Genomic DNA, 22,890 nt, shown 5'->3' with positions numbered 1-22,890 from the left:
TGTGACAAAGTGACACGCAAATGCATTGCATTTTGGAGGGTTGTTTAGTTGCTAAATCTGCGAAAATTTCAGCAAAGCACAAGCTAAATCAGGAACAAGAGAAGCATGTTTCTGTGCAGTAAAAGTTAAAAGCTGCACCCTATAGTCTGAAGAGGGGTGGGGGAGGGCAGTGAGGTCCAGAGGGCGTCATGGTGTTGAGTTTCGTCGGGTAGGGTAAATACACTACTTGACCTTTTAGTTCTACTACTACAGAATATAAATGGTAATGTGTTGGGAGATGTTCTCAGGCATTTCAAACTTATGGGAATCGATATGAATCAAATCAATAAAACATGGCAACAAGAACAATCGAATTAAAAATTACATTGGTTATTTTTAATTTGCGAAATAAATGACAAAAGGTTTTACAATGATAGTATTCCAGGACAGCTCCACACAAAATCATATCAAAAAGGAAGAAAACAGGTTACCACGGCGACTGCATTCTCCACACCGAAAGGCAATTAAAGTTGAGTTAATTCAAATCGTCTCACTGTTCCAAGAGGTTGAAGGTGTTGAAAGAGTTGGTGATTGTTCCATGTTCGGCCATGTTCCCTGTTCATCCGTGGACTGGAAAATGTGTTCCATACGACCCCAAGGAAACATGCTCGCCAGTAAAACTATCTTTCTCCATTTCATGAGGGGATTTGGATTATAATCAAAACTTAAATGCAGCGTGGGATTCAAATGCAGCCGATATTGATAGTTTGTCGGCTTCAATTCATTGTCAATGACGTCTCATTGAGGTTTAAAACCTTAAAAATACAAAATATTTCATATGTATCCTTACAAAAGTCTGTTTTGTTATACATGTAAATGCATCCAGTTCACAATCGTTTTTTTGTGCTTTGACTTTAAAGCACACAATGTGCTTTGACTTTATGAAATGTTCATGCAAAAGGTTTGCATTTTCATTTTCACACACTCTACCACCTCCTCCAATGAGTCCAGAAAACAGACAGGCAAGTAGGCAGGTTGTCCATGCGTTCCACCAACGAAAGGCTGTGTGTCAAAAATATTAAAAAAAAAAATGACGACAGTCAGTGGAGTGATTGGTGGGGGAAAGGGAGATCAGGGAGTCAGAGCGTGGAGAGCTCGACCCCACTGTCGCACACCCCGCTGTCATTCTGAGTTTCTAGCTTGAGATCGGCGAGGGGGACCTGAGCGTCTTCGGCTGCAGAGGGGCGAGAAAAGGGAAGAAGGAAAAAGGTTGTTGATTCTTTGAGACATTTTCTGATGACTATGTGTGTCTTTCGCAGAGGAAATTGTTACGCAAAGGTTGGAACGATGCTAGCATAGCGACGAGCGGTAAGAGTCTCGTAACCCCGTGACGGCCGCGCGTCCTCACCCGTCTCTTCGGCAGCCTCTCCGGAAGCCTCCAGCTCCAACAGCGCCCCCTGCAGGAGGCCCAGCACAACGCGGTTTTCAACCAATTGCAGCGCTGCCGCCAGGTCCTTGATCGTCCCACCCGAGACCTAACAGCAAGCACACAGGAACACGGGGGGGTGGGGGTCATGAGACAGAGGGGATTGCTCTTCATTCAGAAATACTGTAGAGTTTAAACCTCGGAGTAGAAGCTCTAGTCAGTCAGGTTCTGTGTATATCAGTGAGCAGGTGTGTGTGTGTTTATCTGTCTCTCTATGTCTATGTGCCACCTAATACGTGTGTGAGTGTGTGTGTGTGTGTGTGTGTGTACGCCTTGGTGTGTGTGTGTGTGTGTGTGTGTGTGTGTGTGTGTGTGTGTGTGTGTGTGTGTGTGTGTGTGTGTGTGTGTGCGTGTGTGTGTGTGTGTGTGTGTGTGTGTGTGTGTGTGTGTGTGTGTGTGTGTGTGTGTGTGTGTGTGTGTGTGTGTGTGTGCGTGTGTGCGTGTGCGTGCGCGCACCTCGTAGCTGTCCAGCAGGGTGCGTGCGGGACGGGGGCTGAGCCTGAAGGCGTTGACCAGCAGGCCCAGTCCCAGGGTGTGGGCCAGCCTCTCCCAGCCGCCGGCCCCCCCGGGAGCCCCCCCCTCCAGAGCAGCGCACAGCGCGCGCTTAGTGTCCACGGCCAGGGTAGACAGGTCCCCTGCACACACACACACACACACACACACACACACACACACATTAACAACAAACACAGGGATCTGGCAGTAGCTACCCAGACAGCCGTCAGCACACTGGACCAACCTTGTGGGGTCAGAGGGGTCCGGCTGACTGGTTCCGGCCGGTACTCCTTACCATTCAGCAGCTCTAGTACCTGTACAGACACACACACACGCACACACACACACACGCACACACGCACACACACCGGTACACTCAATGCATGTTCATACAAACAGAACCACCGTGTCAACTATGTCTCAACATTTTCCAAGCTCATTCTCAACCCCCGTCGGTAGGATGAGACTTTATAGGAGTATATTTGTATCTACAAAAGAGTGATAACCTATTGGTTTGTTATTGAACAGGGACACAACCTAAGAAAGGATGTCTCTGAAACATGGATGTACCAAGAAGAATACCCAGCAATTTATTCTAATCCCCGTCATTTGGACCAGCCATGTGCTGCAATATGTTACGTTTGGACTATAAAGTGATACTTTTGGTGGAAGGATAGAGCATAAGCTCGTCTTCACTAAGCTCTTCAGGTTGAACATTTAATCAGATTATCATTGGAAAATGCTGCATGTTCACAACGCTGCTGATGTTAATAGATTATGACCTGACAATAGAGCTTTTGAGCATTGTTTATTCACTCTGCGTCCGATGTTAAAGGACCTTTAGAGCAGGACTGCTAACCCTGGCGCCGATTCCCAAACTATCTTTGGTTCCAACATGAACCGCTAATTACCCCCTGGTCTCTTATTGAAGTTGGGGTCCAGGGGGTTCATTCTCCTCCTCTCCACTGGGACAGCCGGTGTACGGGGGGCACTACGAGTCACCGTGCCTCAGCCATGTGGGCGCTACGCACCGGTAGAGGCTGAGCTCATACCCCCCACGCAAACACACTCTTCATAGGCTACGATGGACTACACTGTGTGTGTGTGTGTGTGTGTGTGTGTGTGTGTGTGTGTGTGTGTGTGTGTGTGTGTGTGTGTGTGTGCTGTGGTCGAGACCCCCAGCTCTTACCTGCGGCGCGGCGGCCATGCTGAGCGGGGTGGTCCCTGGGATGTAGCCTTCGTCCTCCTCCTCCTCTTCCTCACCCTCACAGCAGTCTTCGTCCCGGTAGTACAGAGGCTCAAAGTTCTCCTTGTGAGGGTCCGCACCTGCGTTCACACACACACACACACACACACACACACACACACACACACACACACACACACACACACACACACACACACACACACATAAGAATCCCCTGTTTGTGGCAGCCAATCAGGCGTGCCGTCTGGAGGAGAGGGGGCGGGCTCTACCTGCGGCCATAAGGAGGGCTGTCAGTTTGACGGAGGTTCGTCCCACCGCTACGTGCAGGGGGGTGGAGCCGTTGTAGGTGCAGGCGTTGACGTCTGCGTTGCCCTGAGGGGAGAAGGCGACCGTTAGGTGAGGTGGTCGGTGTGTGACCAGGGGGACCGGTCCTGGTCCTGGGCCTGTACTGGGCGGCGGTACTGGTGGTACTGGTTAGTGGCAGTGGTTTACCTCCAGCAGCAGGCAGCCGGCCAGGGACACGTTGTCCAGCTCGGTGGCGAGGTGGAGGGCCGTCCTCCCGGAGCTCCTCTCGGCCGTCTCCACGCTGGCCCCGCCCCCCAGCAGATCCCTGACCGCTGATAGGCTGTTGCCCAACACCGCCAGGTGGAGGGCGCACAGGCCTGATGGCGATGGGAGCACACACACACGCGCACACGTCGGGTTGGGGCAACGGAGAAGTCCACACTTGATGATCTAGCTCTGTGACCGCTTTGGGTTTTGTGTGTGTGTGTGTGTGTGTGTGTGTGTGTGTGTGTGTGTGTGTGTGTGTGTGTGTGTGTGTGCGTGTGTGCGTGTGCGTGTGCCCCTACCTGCGAGGTTGGACAGGTCCACCAGCTCGGCCACCTCGGTGTGTCTGAGCAGAGTGGCCACCATGGCCCCGCCCCCTTGCTGCGACGCCAGGTGCAGGGGCGTGTTGCCGTGGCGATCCGTCAGAGTGGCGTCGGCGCCGGCCAACAGCAGGGCCTCGATGGCCTCCTTCTGCTGGGTGATGACGGCCAGGTGCAGAGGAGTCTACATGAGGGTGGGGGAGGGCAAGAGAAGAAGAATAGTCGTATCGTACAGGTGTGGTATCGTACAGGTGTGGTATCGTACAGGTGTGGTATCGTACAGGTGTGGTATCGTACAGGTGTGGTATCGTACAGGTGTGGTATCGTACAGGTGTGGTATCGTACAGGTGTGGTATCGTACAGGTGTGGTATCGTACAGGTGTGGTATCGTACAGGTGTGGTATCGTACAGGTGTCGTATCGTACAGGTGTGGTATCGTACAGGTGTGGTATCGTACAGGTGTGGTATCGTACAGGTGTCGTATCGTACAGGTGTGGTATCGTACAGGTGTGGTATCGTACAGGTGTGGTATCGTACAGGTGTGGTATCGTACAGGTGTCGTATCGTGCAGGTGTGGTATCGTACAGGTGTGGTATCGTACAGGTGTGGTATCGTACAGGTGTGGTATCGTACAGGTGTGGTATCGTACAGGTGTGGTATCGTACAGGTGTGGTATCGTACAGGTGTCGTATCGTGCAGGTGTGGTATCGTACAGGTGTGGTATCGTACAGGTGTGGTATCGTGCAGGTGTGGTATCGTGCAGGTGTGGTATCGTACAGGTGTGGTATCGTGCAGGTGTGGTATCGTACAGGTGTGGTATCGTACAGGTGTGGTATCGTACAGGTGTGGTATCGTACAGGTGTGGTATCGTACAGGTGTGGTATCGTACAGGTGTGGTATCGTACAGGTGTGGTATCGTACAGGTGTGGTATCGTACAGGTGTGGTATCGTGCAGGTGTGGTATCGTGCAGGTGTGGTATCGTACAGGTGTGGTATCGTGCAGGTGTGGTATCGTACAGGTGTGGTATCGTACAGGTGTGGTATCGTACAGGTGTGGTATCGTACAGGTGTGGTATCGTACAGGTGTCGTATCGTACAGGTGTGGTATCGTACAGGTGTGGTATCGTACAGGTGTGGTATCGTACAGGTGTCGTATCGTACAGGTGTCGTATCGTACAGGTACACTACGTGTACTTCAGTGAGTCGAGGGAGGGAGGGTCGTCTCCCAGTAGAAGGTCAGTTACCTGGTAGAGATGGTTCCTCTTGTTGAGGATGTCCTCCCCAGGCAGGGAGGACAGAACCTGGGCCAGACTTCTCACCACCTCCCCCTGGCTGTGGATCACCCCCAGGTGAAGACCCCTGGACGTCACAACAGCCACACAACGACATCCTCATTACCACGTGCTCACTTTAGCAGATGCTTTCATCCAAGGTAATTGACAGTGAACTTTGATGCATGTCTTTAAAGTGGGTCAACTTTATGTCAACGAGACACCTCTCTCTTTGCTAACAGGAATCTCCCCATGGACGCTCCCAGACCCACTCGCTCACACCGCTGCACAGATGATGGAGTCGCTTCGTTTCTGAAAGTCTCCCGCCTACCGACTGGGGGGGGGGGACAGCTGTAGGACTCAGAACCCCCTGAACTACCAGCCCCCCCCCCCCCCCCCGTGACCTTTAACTGTATTCACAACATGGACAGGTCGTTGCACCATGCTTTAGGTGAGTCAGCAGGTCTCGCTGTGCCTCGCTGTGCCTCGCTGTGCCTCTGCCATTTTACGGCTCATCATTATGCGTGGATAATTATTTGTATGTATATATATTGTCTGGTTCTAGAGTGTTACTCTGTCTGTGTGTGTCTTTGTGTGTGTGTCAACTACAACAACTGAGGTTTATAAAGGCCTCTACATCACCCGGCATTACAGAATAGCAGCCATAATAACCAAGGACACGAAAGCCATTCCTCAGCCTTTTATACAATGTAAAATCATTTGTGTGCCAAACTGTGCTTCGACCTCTGTGATATGGAAAGGGATGTGTGCTCTGACATTGCTGCCAACTTCCCGGACGTGATCAGGGTTGATAAGGACCCCCCAGAGGACTCTGCTTCAGAGGAAGGCTGTACCTTTGATTATAGCTGTGAACTATGAACACCTAGTCCACGGCATAACAGACCCAGGCTAAAGGGGCAAGCTACCGATTTGTATTTCTGCTGTTCATAGGCTGTCGGTGAGAGGCCTCCAGGCGACGGGTACGTCAAAGACGAAGGCCGAGCAGGTTGCAAAATACTTCTCGATATTGGCCGTCGTTGGCAGTCACCCGATATGGAAAACACGTTGCAATCTGCACTGATGTAAGAGTGCTGGTTTGTGTGCAACATTTTGTGCTGAGTAATTTACTGCTGACAAGTTATTCCCTTGGTTTGCATCTGCTATTCGTTGTGTGTGTGTGTGTGTGTGTGTGTGTGTGTGTGTGTGTGTGTGTGTGTGTGTGTGTGTGTGTGTGTGTGTGTGTGTGTGTGTGTGTGTGTGTGTGTGTGTGTGTGTGTGTGTGTGTGTGTGTGTGTGTGTGTGTGTGTGTACTGACGTGTCTCCATCCTGGTCCTGGGTGGTCAGTAGAGGTCTTTGAGGGGCCAACAGGTATGCCGGGTCCCCAGTTAGAGCGTACTGGTACAGAGCCTGCACCTGACGGCTCCCTGAGGCCAATAGAGACACATCCACCTCACACACTGATGGAGCGCACACACACAGACACACACGCACAAGCACACACACACACACACACACGTATCCACACACAAGCACACAGTATCCACAGAACAAAAAAATCCACGCAGAAGCACACACACACACACACACACACTCACACACACACGTATCCACACAGAAGCACACACATGCAAATACACAGACACATGCATCCATACACACGTATATACAAGAACACATTCACATTAAACAGGACATACAGGACATACACACGGAACACACAGATGGAAACACACGGCACACAAAAGCACAGTATTTAGTATCATAATAAGACCAGATAGTACAAATGTAATTGAATCTAGAAAAGATGTACACAGTCTATGAGGTTCTTCATTCCTAATCCACTAGATGGCAGCAAACAACATTCAAATTAAAACAAGCGACTTTTGATGTGGGATATGTTAGATTATTCCTCATTAAACATCGGTTAAATAGGTCAAACATTAAGGCCCAATCCCATTTCTACCCCTTACCCCTTCCCCTTGTTTTGAAAGGGGTAAGGGGTAGAAATGGGATTGGGCCTTAGGCCCAATCCCATTTCTACCCCTTACCCCTTCCCCTTACCCTTTCCCCTTACCCCTTCAAAACAAGGGGGAGGGGGAAGGGGGAAGGGGAAGGGGAGGGGGAGGGGGAAGGGGGAAGGGGAAGGGGAAGGGGTAGAAATGCGATTGGGCCTAAACATCATTAAACCACAGAGGTTCAGACCCTTCCTGCTGTAAGCCCAACACCCTAACCCCTGCACTACAGAGTCGCATGGCGGTCGTTCACAGTGCCTATAACCAGCGCAGTAACACAACTCTTGGTACCTAGGGATGCTTCCTCTATCCTGTCTGCGGCGTGTGATCCAGGGGGCGGCCGACACAAGTCCTCCGTCTGCCCGACCCGAGGGCCCCTCTGCTGGGCTGGGGGGCCCGCCGCGGCCCCGGAGCCTGGGTCCCCCCCCGTCTGGTGTTCCGACGCGCCGTCACCGCCGCCACAGTCCTCCGCCGCCGCCGCCTCCTGGGACGCTTCTGGGACAAACAACGCAGAACCACGATGCTCAGGTAGGGGGGGCTCAAGACAATATACCGTGTAGCGATCCAGGGTTGGCGATTTAACCACGACGACTATCAACCACACATCCTGTTGATCACATCACTGATCCTAAACCCCCCCTGGAACCACCGATTCTGTGGTTGTATTCCTGCCCTTTTCAATCTCCTTGAAAAGCCTTTCCCGTCTGTCTTCACCCTCATAAAACCCAGTAAAATACATGCATTATATGATGCTTTTTCAGATGCAAATTGTATTTATATATTGGTAGGGCCTTTGTGAAGCGTCCAGGGGGTGGAACGAGAGACGGAATGACGTGTCACATGGGTCCACGGGTGGGAATCAAACCTGCGGTCACCAACACAGTATTGCCCTCGTGTGAGCCCACCAGCGGGTTGAGCCACAAGCTACTCCAGGAGTCAGAGGCTAACACCCTGAAGCTGAGGAAGGACTCAACAGAGATGGATTCCTCCAGTTTAAAGGCCAGCTGAGCGACAGGCTGTTTGACCGGCTCAGCGGTGGTGACATCACACCCTGTCGACCCCTGCGACCCCTGCGACCCCTGCGACCCCTGCGACCCCCTCACACCGGCGCAGCCTCACCTTGCTTCACGGGCACTGAGCCCAGGGCAGCAGAGTAACCGCCGCTGTAACCTCCACCTCCTCCACCTCCTCCACCTCCTCCTCCGTGGTCGTAGGAGGAGAAGCCCTGGTAGTAACCTGCAGCACAGACAGCCAATCAGAACACCAGACACAATAACCTGCAGCACAGACAGCCAATCAGAACACCGGACACAATAACCTGCAGCACGGAGAGCCAATCAGAACACCGGACACGTTCACGTCAAGCATGATGATGTCTTGTAAAATAAAAGGTCTCTATTTGTCGTAACTAATCTATAGATATTCTATCAAGTGTATACTGGTAGTGTCGTTAATCTTTATAATAAAAATAATTATGCAATATATAAAATAGAAGAATGAAAATAACCAGTGAGATATACCTCCTCCTCCAGAAGGCCCGCCCACCCCCCGGTAATGGCCGCCCCCTCCCCCTCCCCCCCCCCAGCCCCCCTCCTCCTCCTCCTGCTCCATTGAAGTCCCCGAAGTTGGGCAACGTCTTTTGTCTCTTCCTCTGCACTTCTTCCTTGTCTGCACACACGTAGACACGCGCAGACACAGACACGCACACACACACACGCACACACAATCAAATGGAATGTGCCGTCATACAAAATAAGATGATAACCATTTAATCCAACATGGGGAGGAAATTCATTCATGGAACTGGCCAGTTCTAAGGCTGTTTAGTGGCATCATTGTTCATAGCACTGCCTGTAAGACATGCACTTTACAGGAAGGAAGCCATTACATGTACGACAGCATTATTGCCAGTGTTGTTGTAGTACTTCATATACCCTACAGGGGGTAATGTTGGACTACTTTATCCCTGAGTTAGTTCTAGATTACTCTGAACACGATGTATTTATCGAAGAAAAAAGAAAGCAAAGGTGTGAAGAAACATCTCACAAAGGATGTCAACACAAATACAGAAACTTTCAAAATGTTTGCACACGCCTAACTTATGTGACAACTTGACCTGCGATCAGGTGATATGACCGATGCGATCAGCGGCGTGGCTCCAGGTGTGACAGAGACCAGGTGTGGTGTGTTTACCTGTGATCAGAGGGTAGTACGTGAAGGGTTTGGGATCACTGGTCTCGTTGTCCGACTTCCTCTTGAGCTGGACGAAGACGGAGGTTGACTTCTGGAGATTCAGGTCTCTGTACTTCGGCGTTTTGAACACGATAGCAAACTGATGGACGAAGAAGGCAAGTCTGGAGTGAGAGTGTGGTCTCTACAGGTCTATATCAGCGATTGTCAACTCATATACCTTATCGTTGGTATATTGTGTAATTCCAATAGGGTCTGAGATGCGGATGAATACTACCTCTATTAGTGATGGGTCGTTATAGTTCGAATAAACAAATCTTTAACGAGAACGAACCAAACTGATTCTTCTCTCGTCTTCTCGTTCGTTCTCAGACTCGACTCCTCCCAGACCCACTATTCGCTGACCCGCTGGGTCGCTGACTCGCTCTTCGTTCACTGACAGCATACGATAATACGATTCAATATCAGTGAAATTGTAAATGCACGCAGTCTTTGTATTTTCTGTGGCATCAAATATTTGAATGTCGCGTCAATCTGTCGTTCTTTCGTGGTTTGTTCTCCACCGGGACCCCCACCATCATTACTAAATCAAGTCTATTATCTTGCTGATATGTTAAACATCCAATAATCAACTACACCCCCCCCCCATCCCGCTGGGTTTGGTTAAAGTTGTAATGTTGTGTTGATTGATAACCGACATCCAAGATCGTTTGAGAATGAGAACGAGGGAGGAGGTGAGTCTGACTGACTCAGCGGAGAACCGTGCATTCCATGATGAATCGATTCACCGCTACCGGAAACTCGACTGAACGAACAAACAAACAAACGATTCTGAACGATTCTTCTTGGCGAACTGACCGACGCAAACTGAATCAAGGAAAGTAATCATTGAATCCATCACTAACCTCTATGACCACAAAAAAATGATATGATAAGATTCTCAGATTACCATACACAATACTACCTATCACCACTGCAGAAGTACTAGTGATGAGTATAGGTCAGTGTGTTTGTGTATGTGTTTGCGTTTGAGATTCTGTGTGTGTGTGTGTGTGTGTGTGTATGTGTTTATGTGCTTTTGCATGTGTGTGAGTGCATTAGTGTGTGTTTTGTTGTGTGTTTGGGGTAGTGTGTGTGTGCGTCTGTGAATGTATGCATGTATTTACGTACGTACGCACAATCGCACATACACATACATTGTGTGTACATTGTGTGTATTGGTGCATGTTTTTGCTTGTGCGTGAGGGTTGCTGTGTGTTTGTGTGTGTGTGTGTGTGTGTGTGTTGGTGTTGGTGTTGGTGTTGGTGTGTGTGTGTGTGTGTGTGTGTGTGTGTGTGTGTGTGTGTGTGTGTGTGTGTGTGCGCGTGTGTGTGTGTGTGTGTGTGTGTGTGTGTGTGTGTGTGTGTGTGCTACCTGTCTGTGAACATCCGTTGGGGAGAAGTCTCCCATGGCCTCCCAGGTCATCCCGGTCTCATCCTCCTCGTAGAACCGGACCAGGATGTCATCTGCACAAACCGACACACAATTCACGCACACACAAACAGTCATTAAGTCATGGCGTAGGCAGTTTGTTCCTAAGCGACTTTGGAGAACTTCATCCAGATAGATGTCATTAATGGGCAGCTAAAGGCAACTTGCTTGAGGATGTTATATAATAGGTACATACACTTTATCGTACAATAGGGGAGTCAATAGGGGAATCCAACATGGTAATGCAGAAGATGACAAACAGCAGGGGATTTCCCTGAGAGAGGAGAGGAAAGGAAGGACCTCCTTTATGACGAGGAAGGCTGACGTCCCTCTGAGCTGCCCTGGCAGCAGACACATGCTACTGCGTCAGACACATGAGCTAATGAGTAAAGGGCAGAAAACTCTGTCTCTTCATTTTCTGTTGCGGTGTGTCATTATTTGGATCCAGAAACACATTGTACAGTGTATAATGAATCCCATCAGAGTGTATTGAGTATTTCTTTCAGCACGCAATAAGCCCTCACCCTAATGACCACTATTGGAAGAGCAAATAGCTAGATGTTATCTTTACTGCCAAAGAGATAACAATATACAACTTTTACCTCCAAAATATTACCATTAGTTATTGCTAAATATGACACATTTTAGTAAACCCCCTGTTTCCACACCCTCTCTCACTTCCCTATTCGCTACAACCGCCAGCAGAGAGCCTCAATCCATCTCTGTGACGAGAGGCAAAGGCTCATGCGAAGGGTAGTTTCATATCTGACCGCCAGCAGAGAGCCTCAATACATCTCTGTGACGAGAGGCAAAGGCTCGTGGGAAGGGTAGTTTCATATCTGACCGCCAGCAGAGAGCCTCAATACATCTCTGTGACGAGAGGCAAAGGCTCATGGGAAGGGTAGTTTCATATCTGACCGCCAGCAGAGAGCCTCAATACATCTCTGTGACGAGAGGCAAAGGCTCATGGGAAGGGTAGTTTCATATCTGACCGCCAGCAGAGAGCCTCAATACATCTCTGTGACGAGAGGCAAAGGCTCATGGGAAGGGTAGTTTCATATCTGACCGCCAGCAGAGAGCCTCAATACATCTCTGTGACGAGAGGCAAAGGCTCATGGGAAGGGTAGTTTCATGTCCGTTAGATCACAGATCTGCTTGAGGTCCATGGCAGTTAAGAGTACGTTGGCTGTGACAACCGGCTTATTAGCATAATGATGCTACTTACCTATCATACACAAGGGCTACCTGTTAAATCCTAATAACTGTTGCTGTGGTCGTATAAGCATTAGGTATCCATTTTCTCATGTCAATATTAACATTGAAAACAACAGGAAGCAGAAATGGACGTGAGAGCTGGTGGTGGGGTGGCCGAAGCGGAGCACACCTTTCTGGACCTTGTCACAGAGCAGGTACACCTCCTCCCCCCCGCTCACGCAGCCAGCCGTCCGGTCCATCCGCACGATCTTCAGGTTGGACGCATTCGGGGCCTCTGATTGGACAGGGGGAAACACACGATGTAACGCATCGCCACGAGGAGAGGGGCGGTGTACAGGTGAGGCCAGACAGCGAGGGGGCATTTCTCATTGATTCATTGATTTCTTCCCTCGTTTATACTCTTCTTTCTCTCCATTATAATGCAGGTACGCCTGGCAAACAGTTTGAGCAGCTGCGCATACCGATGCTGTGATTGGTTGGATTCTAACTGGGCTGCCCCAAACAGTTCGGTCCCTGAACGGTTGGTCTGAAGGTAATTCCGACAACAAACACACAACACACCAACGTACACATGAATGGGGTTCCTTTTTCTCCTCAAACAAAGCTTAAAAAAAATAAAAAAAGTGATTTCCGAGTGTGAGATTGAGGCGGCGGTACTGACTGCTGTCGTAGATGGGGTCCGAGACCACGGGGTCCAGCCGGCGGGAGAACCCCCCGTCACTGTTGGGGAGGAAGGCGGTGAACATGAGGCGCACCACGCTGAGGTCCATGTCCTTGGACTGGTGGGACGCAGCGCTGCTGATCAGACTGCGCTGGTGCTCTGGGGAGGGAACGGGGGGGGGGCAGCGTCAGCAGGGGCCGGGTCTATCCTCCTGGGGCAAGACTGACATGTTGATTGTGAGGGAGTGAGAGAGAGCGTGAGTGAGTCAGAGTCAGAGAGGGAGAGAGTGAGTCAGAGTCAGAGAGTGAGAGAGTGAGGGAGTGAGGGAGTGAGGGAGTGAGTGAATCAGAGAGAGAGTGAGGGAGTGAGAGAGCGTGAGTCAGAGTGAGTGAGTGAGTGAATCAGAGAGGGAGCGAGGGAGTGAGTCAGAGAGTGAGTGAGTGAGTGAGACAGAGTGAGAGAGCGTGAGTCAGAGTGAGTGAGTGAATCAGAGAGGGAGAGAGGGAGTGAGTCAGAGAGGGAGAGAGTGAGTCAGAGTGAGAGAGTGAGAGAGCGTGAGTGAGTCAGAGAGTGAGAGAGTGAGTGAGTGAGTGAATCAGAGAGGGAGAGAGTGAGTGAGTCAGAGAGGGAGAGAGTGAGAGAGTGAGAGAGAGCGTGAGTGAGTCAGAGAGTGAGTGAGAGAGTGAGAGAGAGCGTGAGTGAGTCAGAGTCAGAGAGGGAGAGTGAGTGAGTGAGTCAGAGAGTGAGTGAGAGAGTGAGAGAGAGCGTGAGTGAGTCAGAGTCAGAGAGGGAGAGAGTGAGTCAGAGTGAGAGAGTGAGAGAGCGTGAGTGAGTGAGAGAGTGAGTCAGAGTGAGAGAGCGTGAGTGAGTGAGTGAGTGAATCAGAGCGTGAGTGAGTGAGTGAGTGAGTCAGAGAGTGAGTGAGAGAGTGAGAGAGAGCGTGAGTGAGTCAGAGTCAGAGAGGGAGAGAGTGAGTGAGTGAGTAAGTCAGGGAGGGAGAGAGTGAGTGAGTGAGTGAGTGAGAGAGTCAGAGTGAGAGGGTGAGAGAGTGAGTGAGAGAGGCTCATCAGGTGAGTAGGGTTAGACAGGCCCTGCCTACATTCAAACAGGCTGACAGACAGGCGGGCGTTCAGACGGGCAGACAGACGGATGGGCCAGCGGTCAGACGTACCCGTTAGCTCCCGGGGGGAGCGCACCTCCCCCTGCATGATGTCGATCTCGGGGTGGATGGACACGCCGTTGTTGTAGCCCATCCTCAGGGCCTCCGTCATCCGCTCCTCAAGAGTCTTGTGCACATTCTTCTTGGTCACATGGAGGATGCCCAGGTTGGGGAAGCTAACACACACACACACACGCACACGCACACACACACACACACACACACACACACACACACACACACACACACACACACACACACACACAAGGAGATACATTAGTAATGGAGTGAGTCTTTGTATGGGCATTGCGTTGTAATAGCAGAGTGTTATGAGGATGAGTGTGTGTGTGTGTGTGTGTGTGTGTGTGTGTGTGTGTGTGTGTGTGTGTGTGTGCGTACTTGATGGTAGAGTCTTTGGGGGGGAGGTCTGCTATACAGATGCCCTTGTCACACTGTTTGCCCACCAGGCTGTGGGCGTGCAGGTGGGCTGGTCTGGAGATGGCCGTCACCAGCTGGACCACAATGCGGGCGGGGCCTTGGTAGTTACACACCTAGAACACACACGGTTTCATAGTTGATCATTATTACACACACACACACACGCACACGCACGCACACACACACACACACACACAAACCTGGAGAATCTGATTTTGTCGTTGGGAACAACATTCCAAGCTATCAGAACAGGTTGGTGGTGACTCTATTTCAACCAGTAACCAAAAAGGAACTCTTATTCCCAGTCCTCAAGTGGAATTCAACGAAACAGGTCTGACACTTGTTATTTGTTTGCTGGTACTTTAAGGAGGAAGATAATTAGGTACTCAACCATCGAGGGCAGTTGTAGTGTGACAATTGAGAGCTAATTCACAAACAAATGTTCGTCAAGAAAGCATTATTTCTGTATTAATGTAAGCCTTTTGGTTATAATGAAAATAAAGGCAAAACAATGGTTTCTTATTCTGCAGGCTAGGCAATAGGAATTTAACAGAATTAAAGTTAGATGTAAGTGTTCTCTGTTCTGTGGGTTCACAAAACACTTTCTCTCACCTGAGATGACTCACAATGTCACACCACATGTCACAAGCAATATGGCCTGTCGGCACTCGAACACGTGCACGCACACGGAAGCACACACAAGGACACAGTCACACACACACACTGATGCAACACTTTGTGGCCAAAGTAGCAGGCATCTTACAGACTGCAGTTCAGCTTGCTAGAAACACAAATAGAGTTCCGTAATAGAAATGGCAGGGTTTCTGGTGAGAGTTGACAACTCACCATCCAGTAGTCTAGGACTATACTTCTTATGGTAGAAGGAAGTGTTTTCAGCATTGGATGTTTTACAGTTGAATTTGAAGGTGCTTTGTCTATCTTGATATTCAAGTTTGCCAAGATTCCAAAGAAAGGAATCAAACATGTTGTACTGATTTGTTTATCCATCTTCATCCATGATACATAGTCAGATAACTCCACTTTACAAAACAGTAATTTTAGGGTCTGTAATACACATCCGTCTTTGACATGGTAACATTGTTACTAATCTCACAAATTATATTTTTTATTAATTAGCTAAAGTCTGATGGCAGACAGGCTTAACTCTGGACAAATGGGGCGTTTAACTCTCTTTGTTTCGAACAATCATGTGGCTCGAGGAAGGACTACTACTTTTTTTGGCCAAAAGTAGTAGTAAACTGTACTAGCCACTGCATGAATACAGTCATTCACTCACAATCCCCTTCCAACAACCTCCTCCTCTACGGAGTGATGTTCTCTTCATTATGAATCTCCATACCGCAACAGGAAACAAGGCTTTACTCCGCCCTTTCAGTTTCTGATTTCCGGCTCGAGTTCCGTTATGTCTGGTGGAGATTTCACCAAAAACGAACCAAACAATGGATACTGCGAATCGAGAGGTAGAAACATTTCCTGTTGCAGGTCAGTTCTACCTAAACTGGGCCACCCACAAATCCTATTCTTGGAAACTGGCATGTGTGGGTTTCCGTTAGCTGGGACAGATTAAGCAAATCATGTAAAACATCTGATAACTCAAAGAAAGAAGGAGCAAAAGCGCTAAAGAAAGAATGAGTGAAAGAGCTAAAGAAGGAGCTAAAGAAAGGTGGAGCGAAAGAGCTAAGGAAAGAAGGAGCAACAAAGAGAGCGAAATAAAGATGAAATGAAAGAGCAAATAAAGAAAGAAAGAAAAATAGCAAAAAAATAAAGAATGAAAGTAAGATTGAAAGAAGGGACAAAGGAAGCAAGAAAGATCAAAAGACAGATCATAAGAATCAAATCATGTAAAACATCTGATAACTCAAAGAAAGAAGGAGCAAAAGCGCTAAAGAAAGAATGAGTGAAAGAGCTAAAGAAGGAGCTAAAGAAAGGTGGAGCGAAAGAGCTAAGGAAAGAAGGAGCAACAAAGAGAGCGAAATAAAGATGAAATGAAAGAGCAAATAAAGAAAGAAAGAAAAATAGCAAAAAAATAAAGAATGAAAGTAAGATTGAAAGAAGGGACAAAGGAAGCAAGAAAGATCAAAAGACAGATCATAAGAATGAAAGATCTAAGGGAAAGAGCGAAAGAACGAAAGAACGAAAGATAGCGAAAGTAAGAAAACAAAAGACAAATGGAAAGAAAGAGCAAAAGAAGCAAAGAATGAAAGAATGCCCCCCCCCCCCCCAACGGAAGCTAGTGGCTTTACTGGGCAGCTCCCAGGGTCCATCTTCTTCAGTGGTGCTGACACAAGTGGTGCAGCCCTGCACTAGAGCAGCCTGACCCCCCCTCCGCCCCCAGGACGGGCTCTGTATTCAGTCGATCTCATATCGGAGCATCTTACCTGTTGATGTCATGACTTGGCTCGCTTGTTATTACATGTGGGTGGACGGAAATTCCCCTACGTAGCCAGGAGTGCTGGGGTGGGGGAATTAAAGACAGTGTGCACGCCTGTCTGTGCGCGCGCTATAAAGAGGTCTTTGTTTTGTGAGGTCACAGTATGTGTCAACCGTTGATTGTGTCATGTCCACCTTACTGTACCCGTTTGTCTTCAGGAATAACATAATCCTTGGGTTATCTAACATGTTCATTTTTCTCGTTTGCGTCCACATTTTTTGGGGTCTAAGGGCAAATTTGGGGTAGGGCTCTGGTTATTTTAATCTGTTTAATTGGAACAGGAATTTACAGTCTTTGTTATGTGACAATGTGTTGATCAATGATGGGGGCAGAGGCTTTCCCAGAATAACAAACATCCCCCTTACATACATCATTATTTAAGGAGAGACAAATAGAGATTGGGAGCAGGAGAAACAGAACAACAGAGAGAAAGAGAGTAAAAATAGTGTTATCCGAAAATAATAAACAGAGAGAGAGGGGGGATATTTTGGACAAAAGCTTGTCCTCTCGAACCAAGGGTGAGAGAGAGAGAGAGAGAGAGAGAGAGAGAGAGAGAGAGAGAGAGAGAGAGAGAGAGAGAGAGAGAGAGAGAGAGAGAGAGAGAGACAGAGAGAGACAGAGAGACACAGACAGAGAAAGACAGAGAAAGACAGAGACAAAAATAGTTCCTGTTCTAGTCATCATGTCATCATTTGCATACAAAGCCAAATTAAGTTACTTCCTTTTTGCAAACTCCAACCAGCGGCGTAGCTCTGTAGCACACAAGCACCGACTAAATGGGCTGACTAGGACGAACTTCCCTGGAATCTAGGGGAATTCCCGCCTCCGCTGGCCATGTTCGAACATGCGGGGCCTTTGGGCAGCCAGGCCAAGAACCAGCAGCACACCGTGAATGTCTTCCTGGCCCCAGATCATCTAATGCAGCAACGCACAGGCCTGCCTGTCCCCAGCCAACCCAAAGGGCCAGTGAGCCCAGTGGAGCCGTTGGTTTCTGATTTGAATAGGAGAATAACTAGAGAAGAGAGCGCGGAATTAGGGACGAGGGAGGCGTGTTGTCCCCATGGTTATGACCCGAGCCAACTTTGATACTTTATTTGTGCTGTCGTTGGGTGTTCTAACGAGCGGTGTTGTATATGAAAAGCCCCGCACACCGTAGAGCCATGGAAGTTCAACCCTCACTCGGACGCAGACTATCCTTTGAATAAACAAAGGATTTTTTCAAAATTGAGGTCTCATTTCTGTAACTGGCATAGATTAAAATGCTGACCATCATCTACGACATAAATAACAGAGCTAACAGATATAAACATCCTGACATCCCGACACACGCACGCACACACACAAACACACACACACACACACACACACAGACAAAACCACACACATACAGATATGAACAGAAAGCAGACAGACAATAATAACTTCTCACGTAACGAAGTAAGTGAACCATTTCATCGAGCCATCTGTTCCACCTCCCAATAGCCCCCGCCCACACCCAAAAGAAAGCATGACGATAAACCCACACAAGCTCGGGGGGCCAGCTTTGGCAGGAAGTGGTACCTTGACGGCGGGGAAGGACTTCCTGTTCTTCTCACTGGTGGCCCCTGGCAGCCCTCCATGTGAGGGCCCCTCACACCCGTAGCGGAACCTGAACCCGCGCTACAGAGAGGGAAACACAACCGAACATGTATAGATACAGTATATACATATAGATATAACAACATGAGCGGAGAGCCGCAGCCCCCACCCCGCCCCGTGCTCACCAGAGGTCTGTTCACCATCTCCATAATAGTAAAGGGATGTGATGCATTATTTATTAATGCAAACATGTACTGTGTGTAGACGACGTGTAGGCCTACAAGAGGCACTGCTGTGCATTGGGGAGGTAGGCAGCAGGTGCCTTTTAGGAAGCTTTGTGGTAGGTATAAGTAATACGTGGTTGTGATGTGTTGATTGATTAATCATTTCTTTAAAAAATAAAAATAAAAATAAAAAAAAGTGGTACTTTTATGGTATAAACGTGAAGTTCCTGCCCTCCTTTTAACACCAATGACCAATAAGAGAGCTCTAGGAGTTGTTGAGTTGGGTTTTACCTGCTTGGGCTGTTCCATGATCTGGAGGAAGGGGCCATCTGCTGCAGAACGGAAAGCATCTCAGTAAGAACAGGGCCAGCTGGGGGACTAATGCAACAGCCTACTTTTTTAATTCATTTGTTTGTTGGTAGAGAAAACATATTGACGCTATTGACATATTTAACATAAACATGAACATGCTGTGATCAAATCGGGTTTCTTTGTATAATAACCTAATACGTGAGATCAAATATGTTAAAAACATTAGTAGGAGATAAAAGTTGAACATAAACGAGAAAACTGTCAAATAGGCTAGAAAATCAGAATTGTTATACAGAGATTGCGAAATGAGCTGCACTGCTCTGAAGATTTATTTTTATAGCACCCTTTAAATACAAAGGCCAATCCCAGTGCTTTTAAACAGGCATTAATCACAATTTAAAAACATTTAAAGTACAATCAATGAAGATGATTTGAATGTCTTGTATATATTCTCCTCTCAAACTCACTGGCCCTTTCTGCTCCTGAGTCAAGGTTCGGGTTCCATTAATTAGCTTGACCAGTAGGTCCCGCCCCTTTTTGATAGCCACACCCCCTATGACAAAGGAATGCCTTTCTTATCTCTTAGGAATGTGCAAACTGGACCATCCTTTATATAAGGAAAGGATATAATGCCGTCCCACAATAGTAGTAGCACACTATTCGGCTGTTCACAAAAACTAGATGCATGGTTTAATCCATTAGAAAGACAAGATATAACCTGTTTCTGTATTGATATATCGTCTACTGCGTCATCTTTATTTTTTTAGCATGACCCTGGTCCCGCTCCTATGTTAATATTATTAATATATTAGCAGCCATAAGATTTAGTGTTTTTCTATCAGTAAAGAATCAAATTGAGCAATAATAACATGTATATGGATGTATCTATGCAATGAGAGGACTATGTGTTTAGAATTAGTACCTCCACCATGATGAGGATGACAAAGTTAATTGATTGAGATTGGTCCAACAAGGTTTTCCCAGGCTACATTCGTCAAAAATCAAAATGTATACTTTTTGCAAACACGAAATGCATTGCATGTTTACAGTTCCAAGCTTCTCTATTGTGGAAAAGAACAACAACAAACATGCATTTTCAACGTTAAAGATATTGAGTCGCTGTACAAAGAAACCACTCTCATAAGAAGATTCCCTCCTAAGGTCCTTCTTCCCTGCTCCCACTTCCCTCACCTTCCCTTCATCAGAATCACAAATCAAACCTAACCAGATGCTTCGGCTTCTGGTTAAACATTTATTTATTTACAGTCAGACCAGCTGGGAGTAATAAATAAACATCTATGCTCTCCATCTTTCTTCCTTCATTTCATGAGCTTCTGTTAACCAACTGTCACCAAATGCACTGTCAAAATATGACATTGACTATATAACTGTTAAATAGCAGAAAAAAAAGAGAATCATCTCTGAGTGTAGGGCGCAAGGCAGGGTGCGGTCGACATCAAATGTAACCACTTTCCTGCTAGAAGAAGAGATGTCGCTGTCACACAACTACAAAGAAAATCTGAGTTCACTCTACTAGCCGAACTCTAGCAGACTAGGGCTGACCTTTTTCAACACTGGTGACGAAGCTCCGCACTCGCCAAAGGAAAAGGAGACAAATATAGAGACAAGAACAAAATACCGACAACCGAAAGTACTGAAAACTGTACAAAAGCTTTGTAATTCATTAATTTAAAAAAACGGTCCTATGAGAAATGAATATATGCCATTGGCTCTGATCCCCGAGCAGCTGAATCCCTAACCCGTAGCAGTGTAATGCAGCGTGTAATGGCATGCTCTGCCATACATAAGGTTTGATTCCCCATGGAAATGCTCTTGCTGATACTATAGCTAGCACTGGACAGCCTCCATTAGATCAGCTCCAAGAGCTTTATCTTGATTTGTCCGACACAATTAAGCGCATTATAACTGCCCTGGCTAGGTCGTTCTCAACAATTGTGCCCACGATCTAAGATATCTAAAAGTTTTGATTCTTTGTTCACACGCCATTGCGCATGCTAACGGACTTAGAGACTGAGGCATTGAGTTATATGCGTGAAGATAGTGACTGCGTAATAGGCGGTGGTATAATTCTGAATTTTTTAGTGCCGAGCAACATTTCAATAAGTCGTGAGGGTAAGTATAGGCGGGTGTGATAATGGCTGGAACAGGAACGCAGCCTAAGAATTCCCTTCTGACTCAAAATGGGTTACGGGCGGTGCTCAGAGCTCCGTTCTGTGATGAAAGAATGGTAGAGAATACTACCTAGCCAGGGCAGAAAATATGCCCTTAACTTGGTTGGACGAGACAAAAATACAGCAATTGGAGCAGCAAACCTCGTTTCTAATAAATGGATGTCAATTGATCACCAACTGCACAATTTTGGAATGCATCAAGAGGGGGTGAGTTCAACAATAATCATTGATCATTGATATCTTGACAGACATTGTCCACAATTAATCTGGGGCCTTTACAAAACAACCAAATACTTTAAAGTAAGAGTGGAAAAAGAGCCAGATCCGAAAGGGAGTTGTAAAAATAGAGATAAGCAAACAAATTCAAGTTCAAGAAAAACCACAGAAATCTGAGATCATATCCCAATCAATCAGTCTGATGTGAAACTAATTGGAACCTTTTTTTTCTTACCCAGCATGCCGTTAGGCATCCAACGGGGAAGTGAGAGTAAAGGAAAGCTATGACGGCCACATGAGTCTTACTCTGTTTTCTAAAATAGCTACATCAAGAAACCCCTTTTCCCTCGAATTTCATCACCACACTCCGGGAGAACTTGAAGAGAAAGCTCTCAAAATGTCTGAAATCACGATGCACAAAGGCATTTTACATTGCAGAGCAGGAAACGTATATATATAACTGAACAAAATTCACACAAAAAAGTGTGGATAAACTCTCACCCGTCCGCAATGCATTGCTTTGAGGCAAGTTGTTGTAGTTAGAAAGCTCCCACATGGCTTCAGGCATGTCGAAAAGCTGCAAAACAAACACACACATAAAAACTGTTATAAACACAGCTTTTGAGTTGCCTATGCACAGCTACTGAAGGAGCCCACTATAGAGCCATCAGCTTTCTGATTGGCTCCATTAGCCGTCATTCAAATATTTCTAACCAAGCTTGGTTGAGGAGGTTTTACCTGATGGTGGTTGTTCAGGTAGAGGTCGTCTCCCGCCATGGTGTCAGGGACAGCACTGCGATAGTATTAGTTATTAGTATGTTACAGAGTAATAGTCAATACTTTAACCGAATGATAAGCAATGGTATTAGCTGTAACCTAGTGTACAGTAATAGTATAGGCCTAACATAGCAACTAGTCTACTAATAATCTAACCTGAAAAGCAAAGTCATATATAATATATTATAACCTATTAATGTAGTACAAGTAAGACTTTGAGCAAGGGTAAAGTTAGTACTATTTATAACCTAGTAGATACAATGCATTCTAATTCGTTTTTACACACTTTCAAACATTTTTCTAAGGCTGTGCAACATGAGCGTCACATTATAGAATATAACATAATTAGTTATGAGAGGTCATCAAGATCAGTTTTAATATTGTATTACTAGGCAACACAAAAAAGTGACGGCGCAGCAATATATTTGTAGACGGACCCTAAACATGGCATTGTTTAGCACCGTCCCCGTCAATAAAGTAGCTCCACTTCCCGGGTGTGCGCGACGGACGGCCACAACCGCTACCAACTACTGACGCCCCAGGATCGTGAGATATATCTTGGATGATCATTCATAGATATAATTGTTTTTCAACTAGGCGACTGTTGTCCCCCGAATGTCGCTGAATAGCGACCACTGCTAACGGGCCAGCTAATAAGGAAGTGTTGAGGAACACATTATGAGCCAA

The 22,890-nt window shown here is 47.3% G+C and overlaps 1 protein-coding gene and 2 long non-coding RNA genes across 3 annotated transcripts; 2 read left to right on the top strand and 1 right to left on the bottom strand.

The window, feature by feature from the left end:
- Positions 1–353: 353 nt before the first annotated feature.
- Positions 354–22,308, bottom strand: LOC132466576 (nuclear factor NF-kappa-B p105 subunit-like). Its single transcript, XM_060063835.1, is given in 24 exon segments — positions 354–1,213; positions 1,388–1,514; positions 1,922–2,100; positions 2,205–2,274; positions 3,150–3,286; positions 3,437–3,539; positions 3,660–3,829; positions 4,019–4,220; positions 5,281–5,395; positions 6,623–6,764; positions 7,611–7,814; positions 8,439–8,557; positions 8,839–8,895; positions 8,897–8,987; positions 9,513–9,651; positions 10,923–11,014; positions 12,364–12,468; positions 12,856–13,014; positions 14,027–14,190; positions 14,414–14,565; positions 18,465–18,563; positions 18,998–19,038; positions 21,928–22,003; positions 22,165–22,308. Coding segments are annotated over 24 exon segments (2,877 nt in total). The 5' UTR covers positions 22,204–22,308; the 3' UTR covers positions 354–1,118.
- On the top strand, positions 7,705–8,268 carry LOC132466579 (uncharacterized). Its single transcript, XR_009527892.1, has 2 exons — positions 7,705–7,847; positions 8,108–8,268. It is a non-coding gene; the product is annotated as an uncharacterized LOC132466579 (long non-coding RNA).
- Positions 14,582–17,566, top strand: LOC132466580 (uncharacterized). Its single transcript, XR_009527893.1, has 2 exons — positions 14,582–16,136; positions 16,366–17,566. It is a non-coding gene; the product is annotated as an uncharacterized LOC132466580 (long non-coding RNA).
- Positions 22,309–22,890: the final 582 nt, after the last annotated feature.

This window comes from Gadus macrocephalus, chromosome 10 (assembly GCF_031168955.1).
Source record: "Gadus macrocephalus chromosome 10, ASM3116895v1".
NCBI lineage: Eukaryota > Metazoa > Chordata > Actinopteri > Gadiformes > Gadidae > Gadus > Gadus macrocephalus.
Note: the sequence above shows the minus strand (reverse complement) of the source record. Positions and strands in the feature narration are given on the sequence as shown.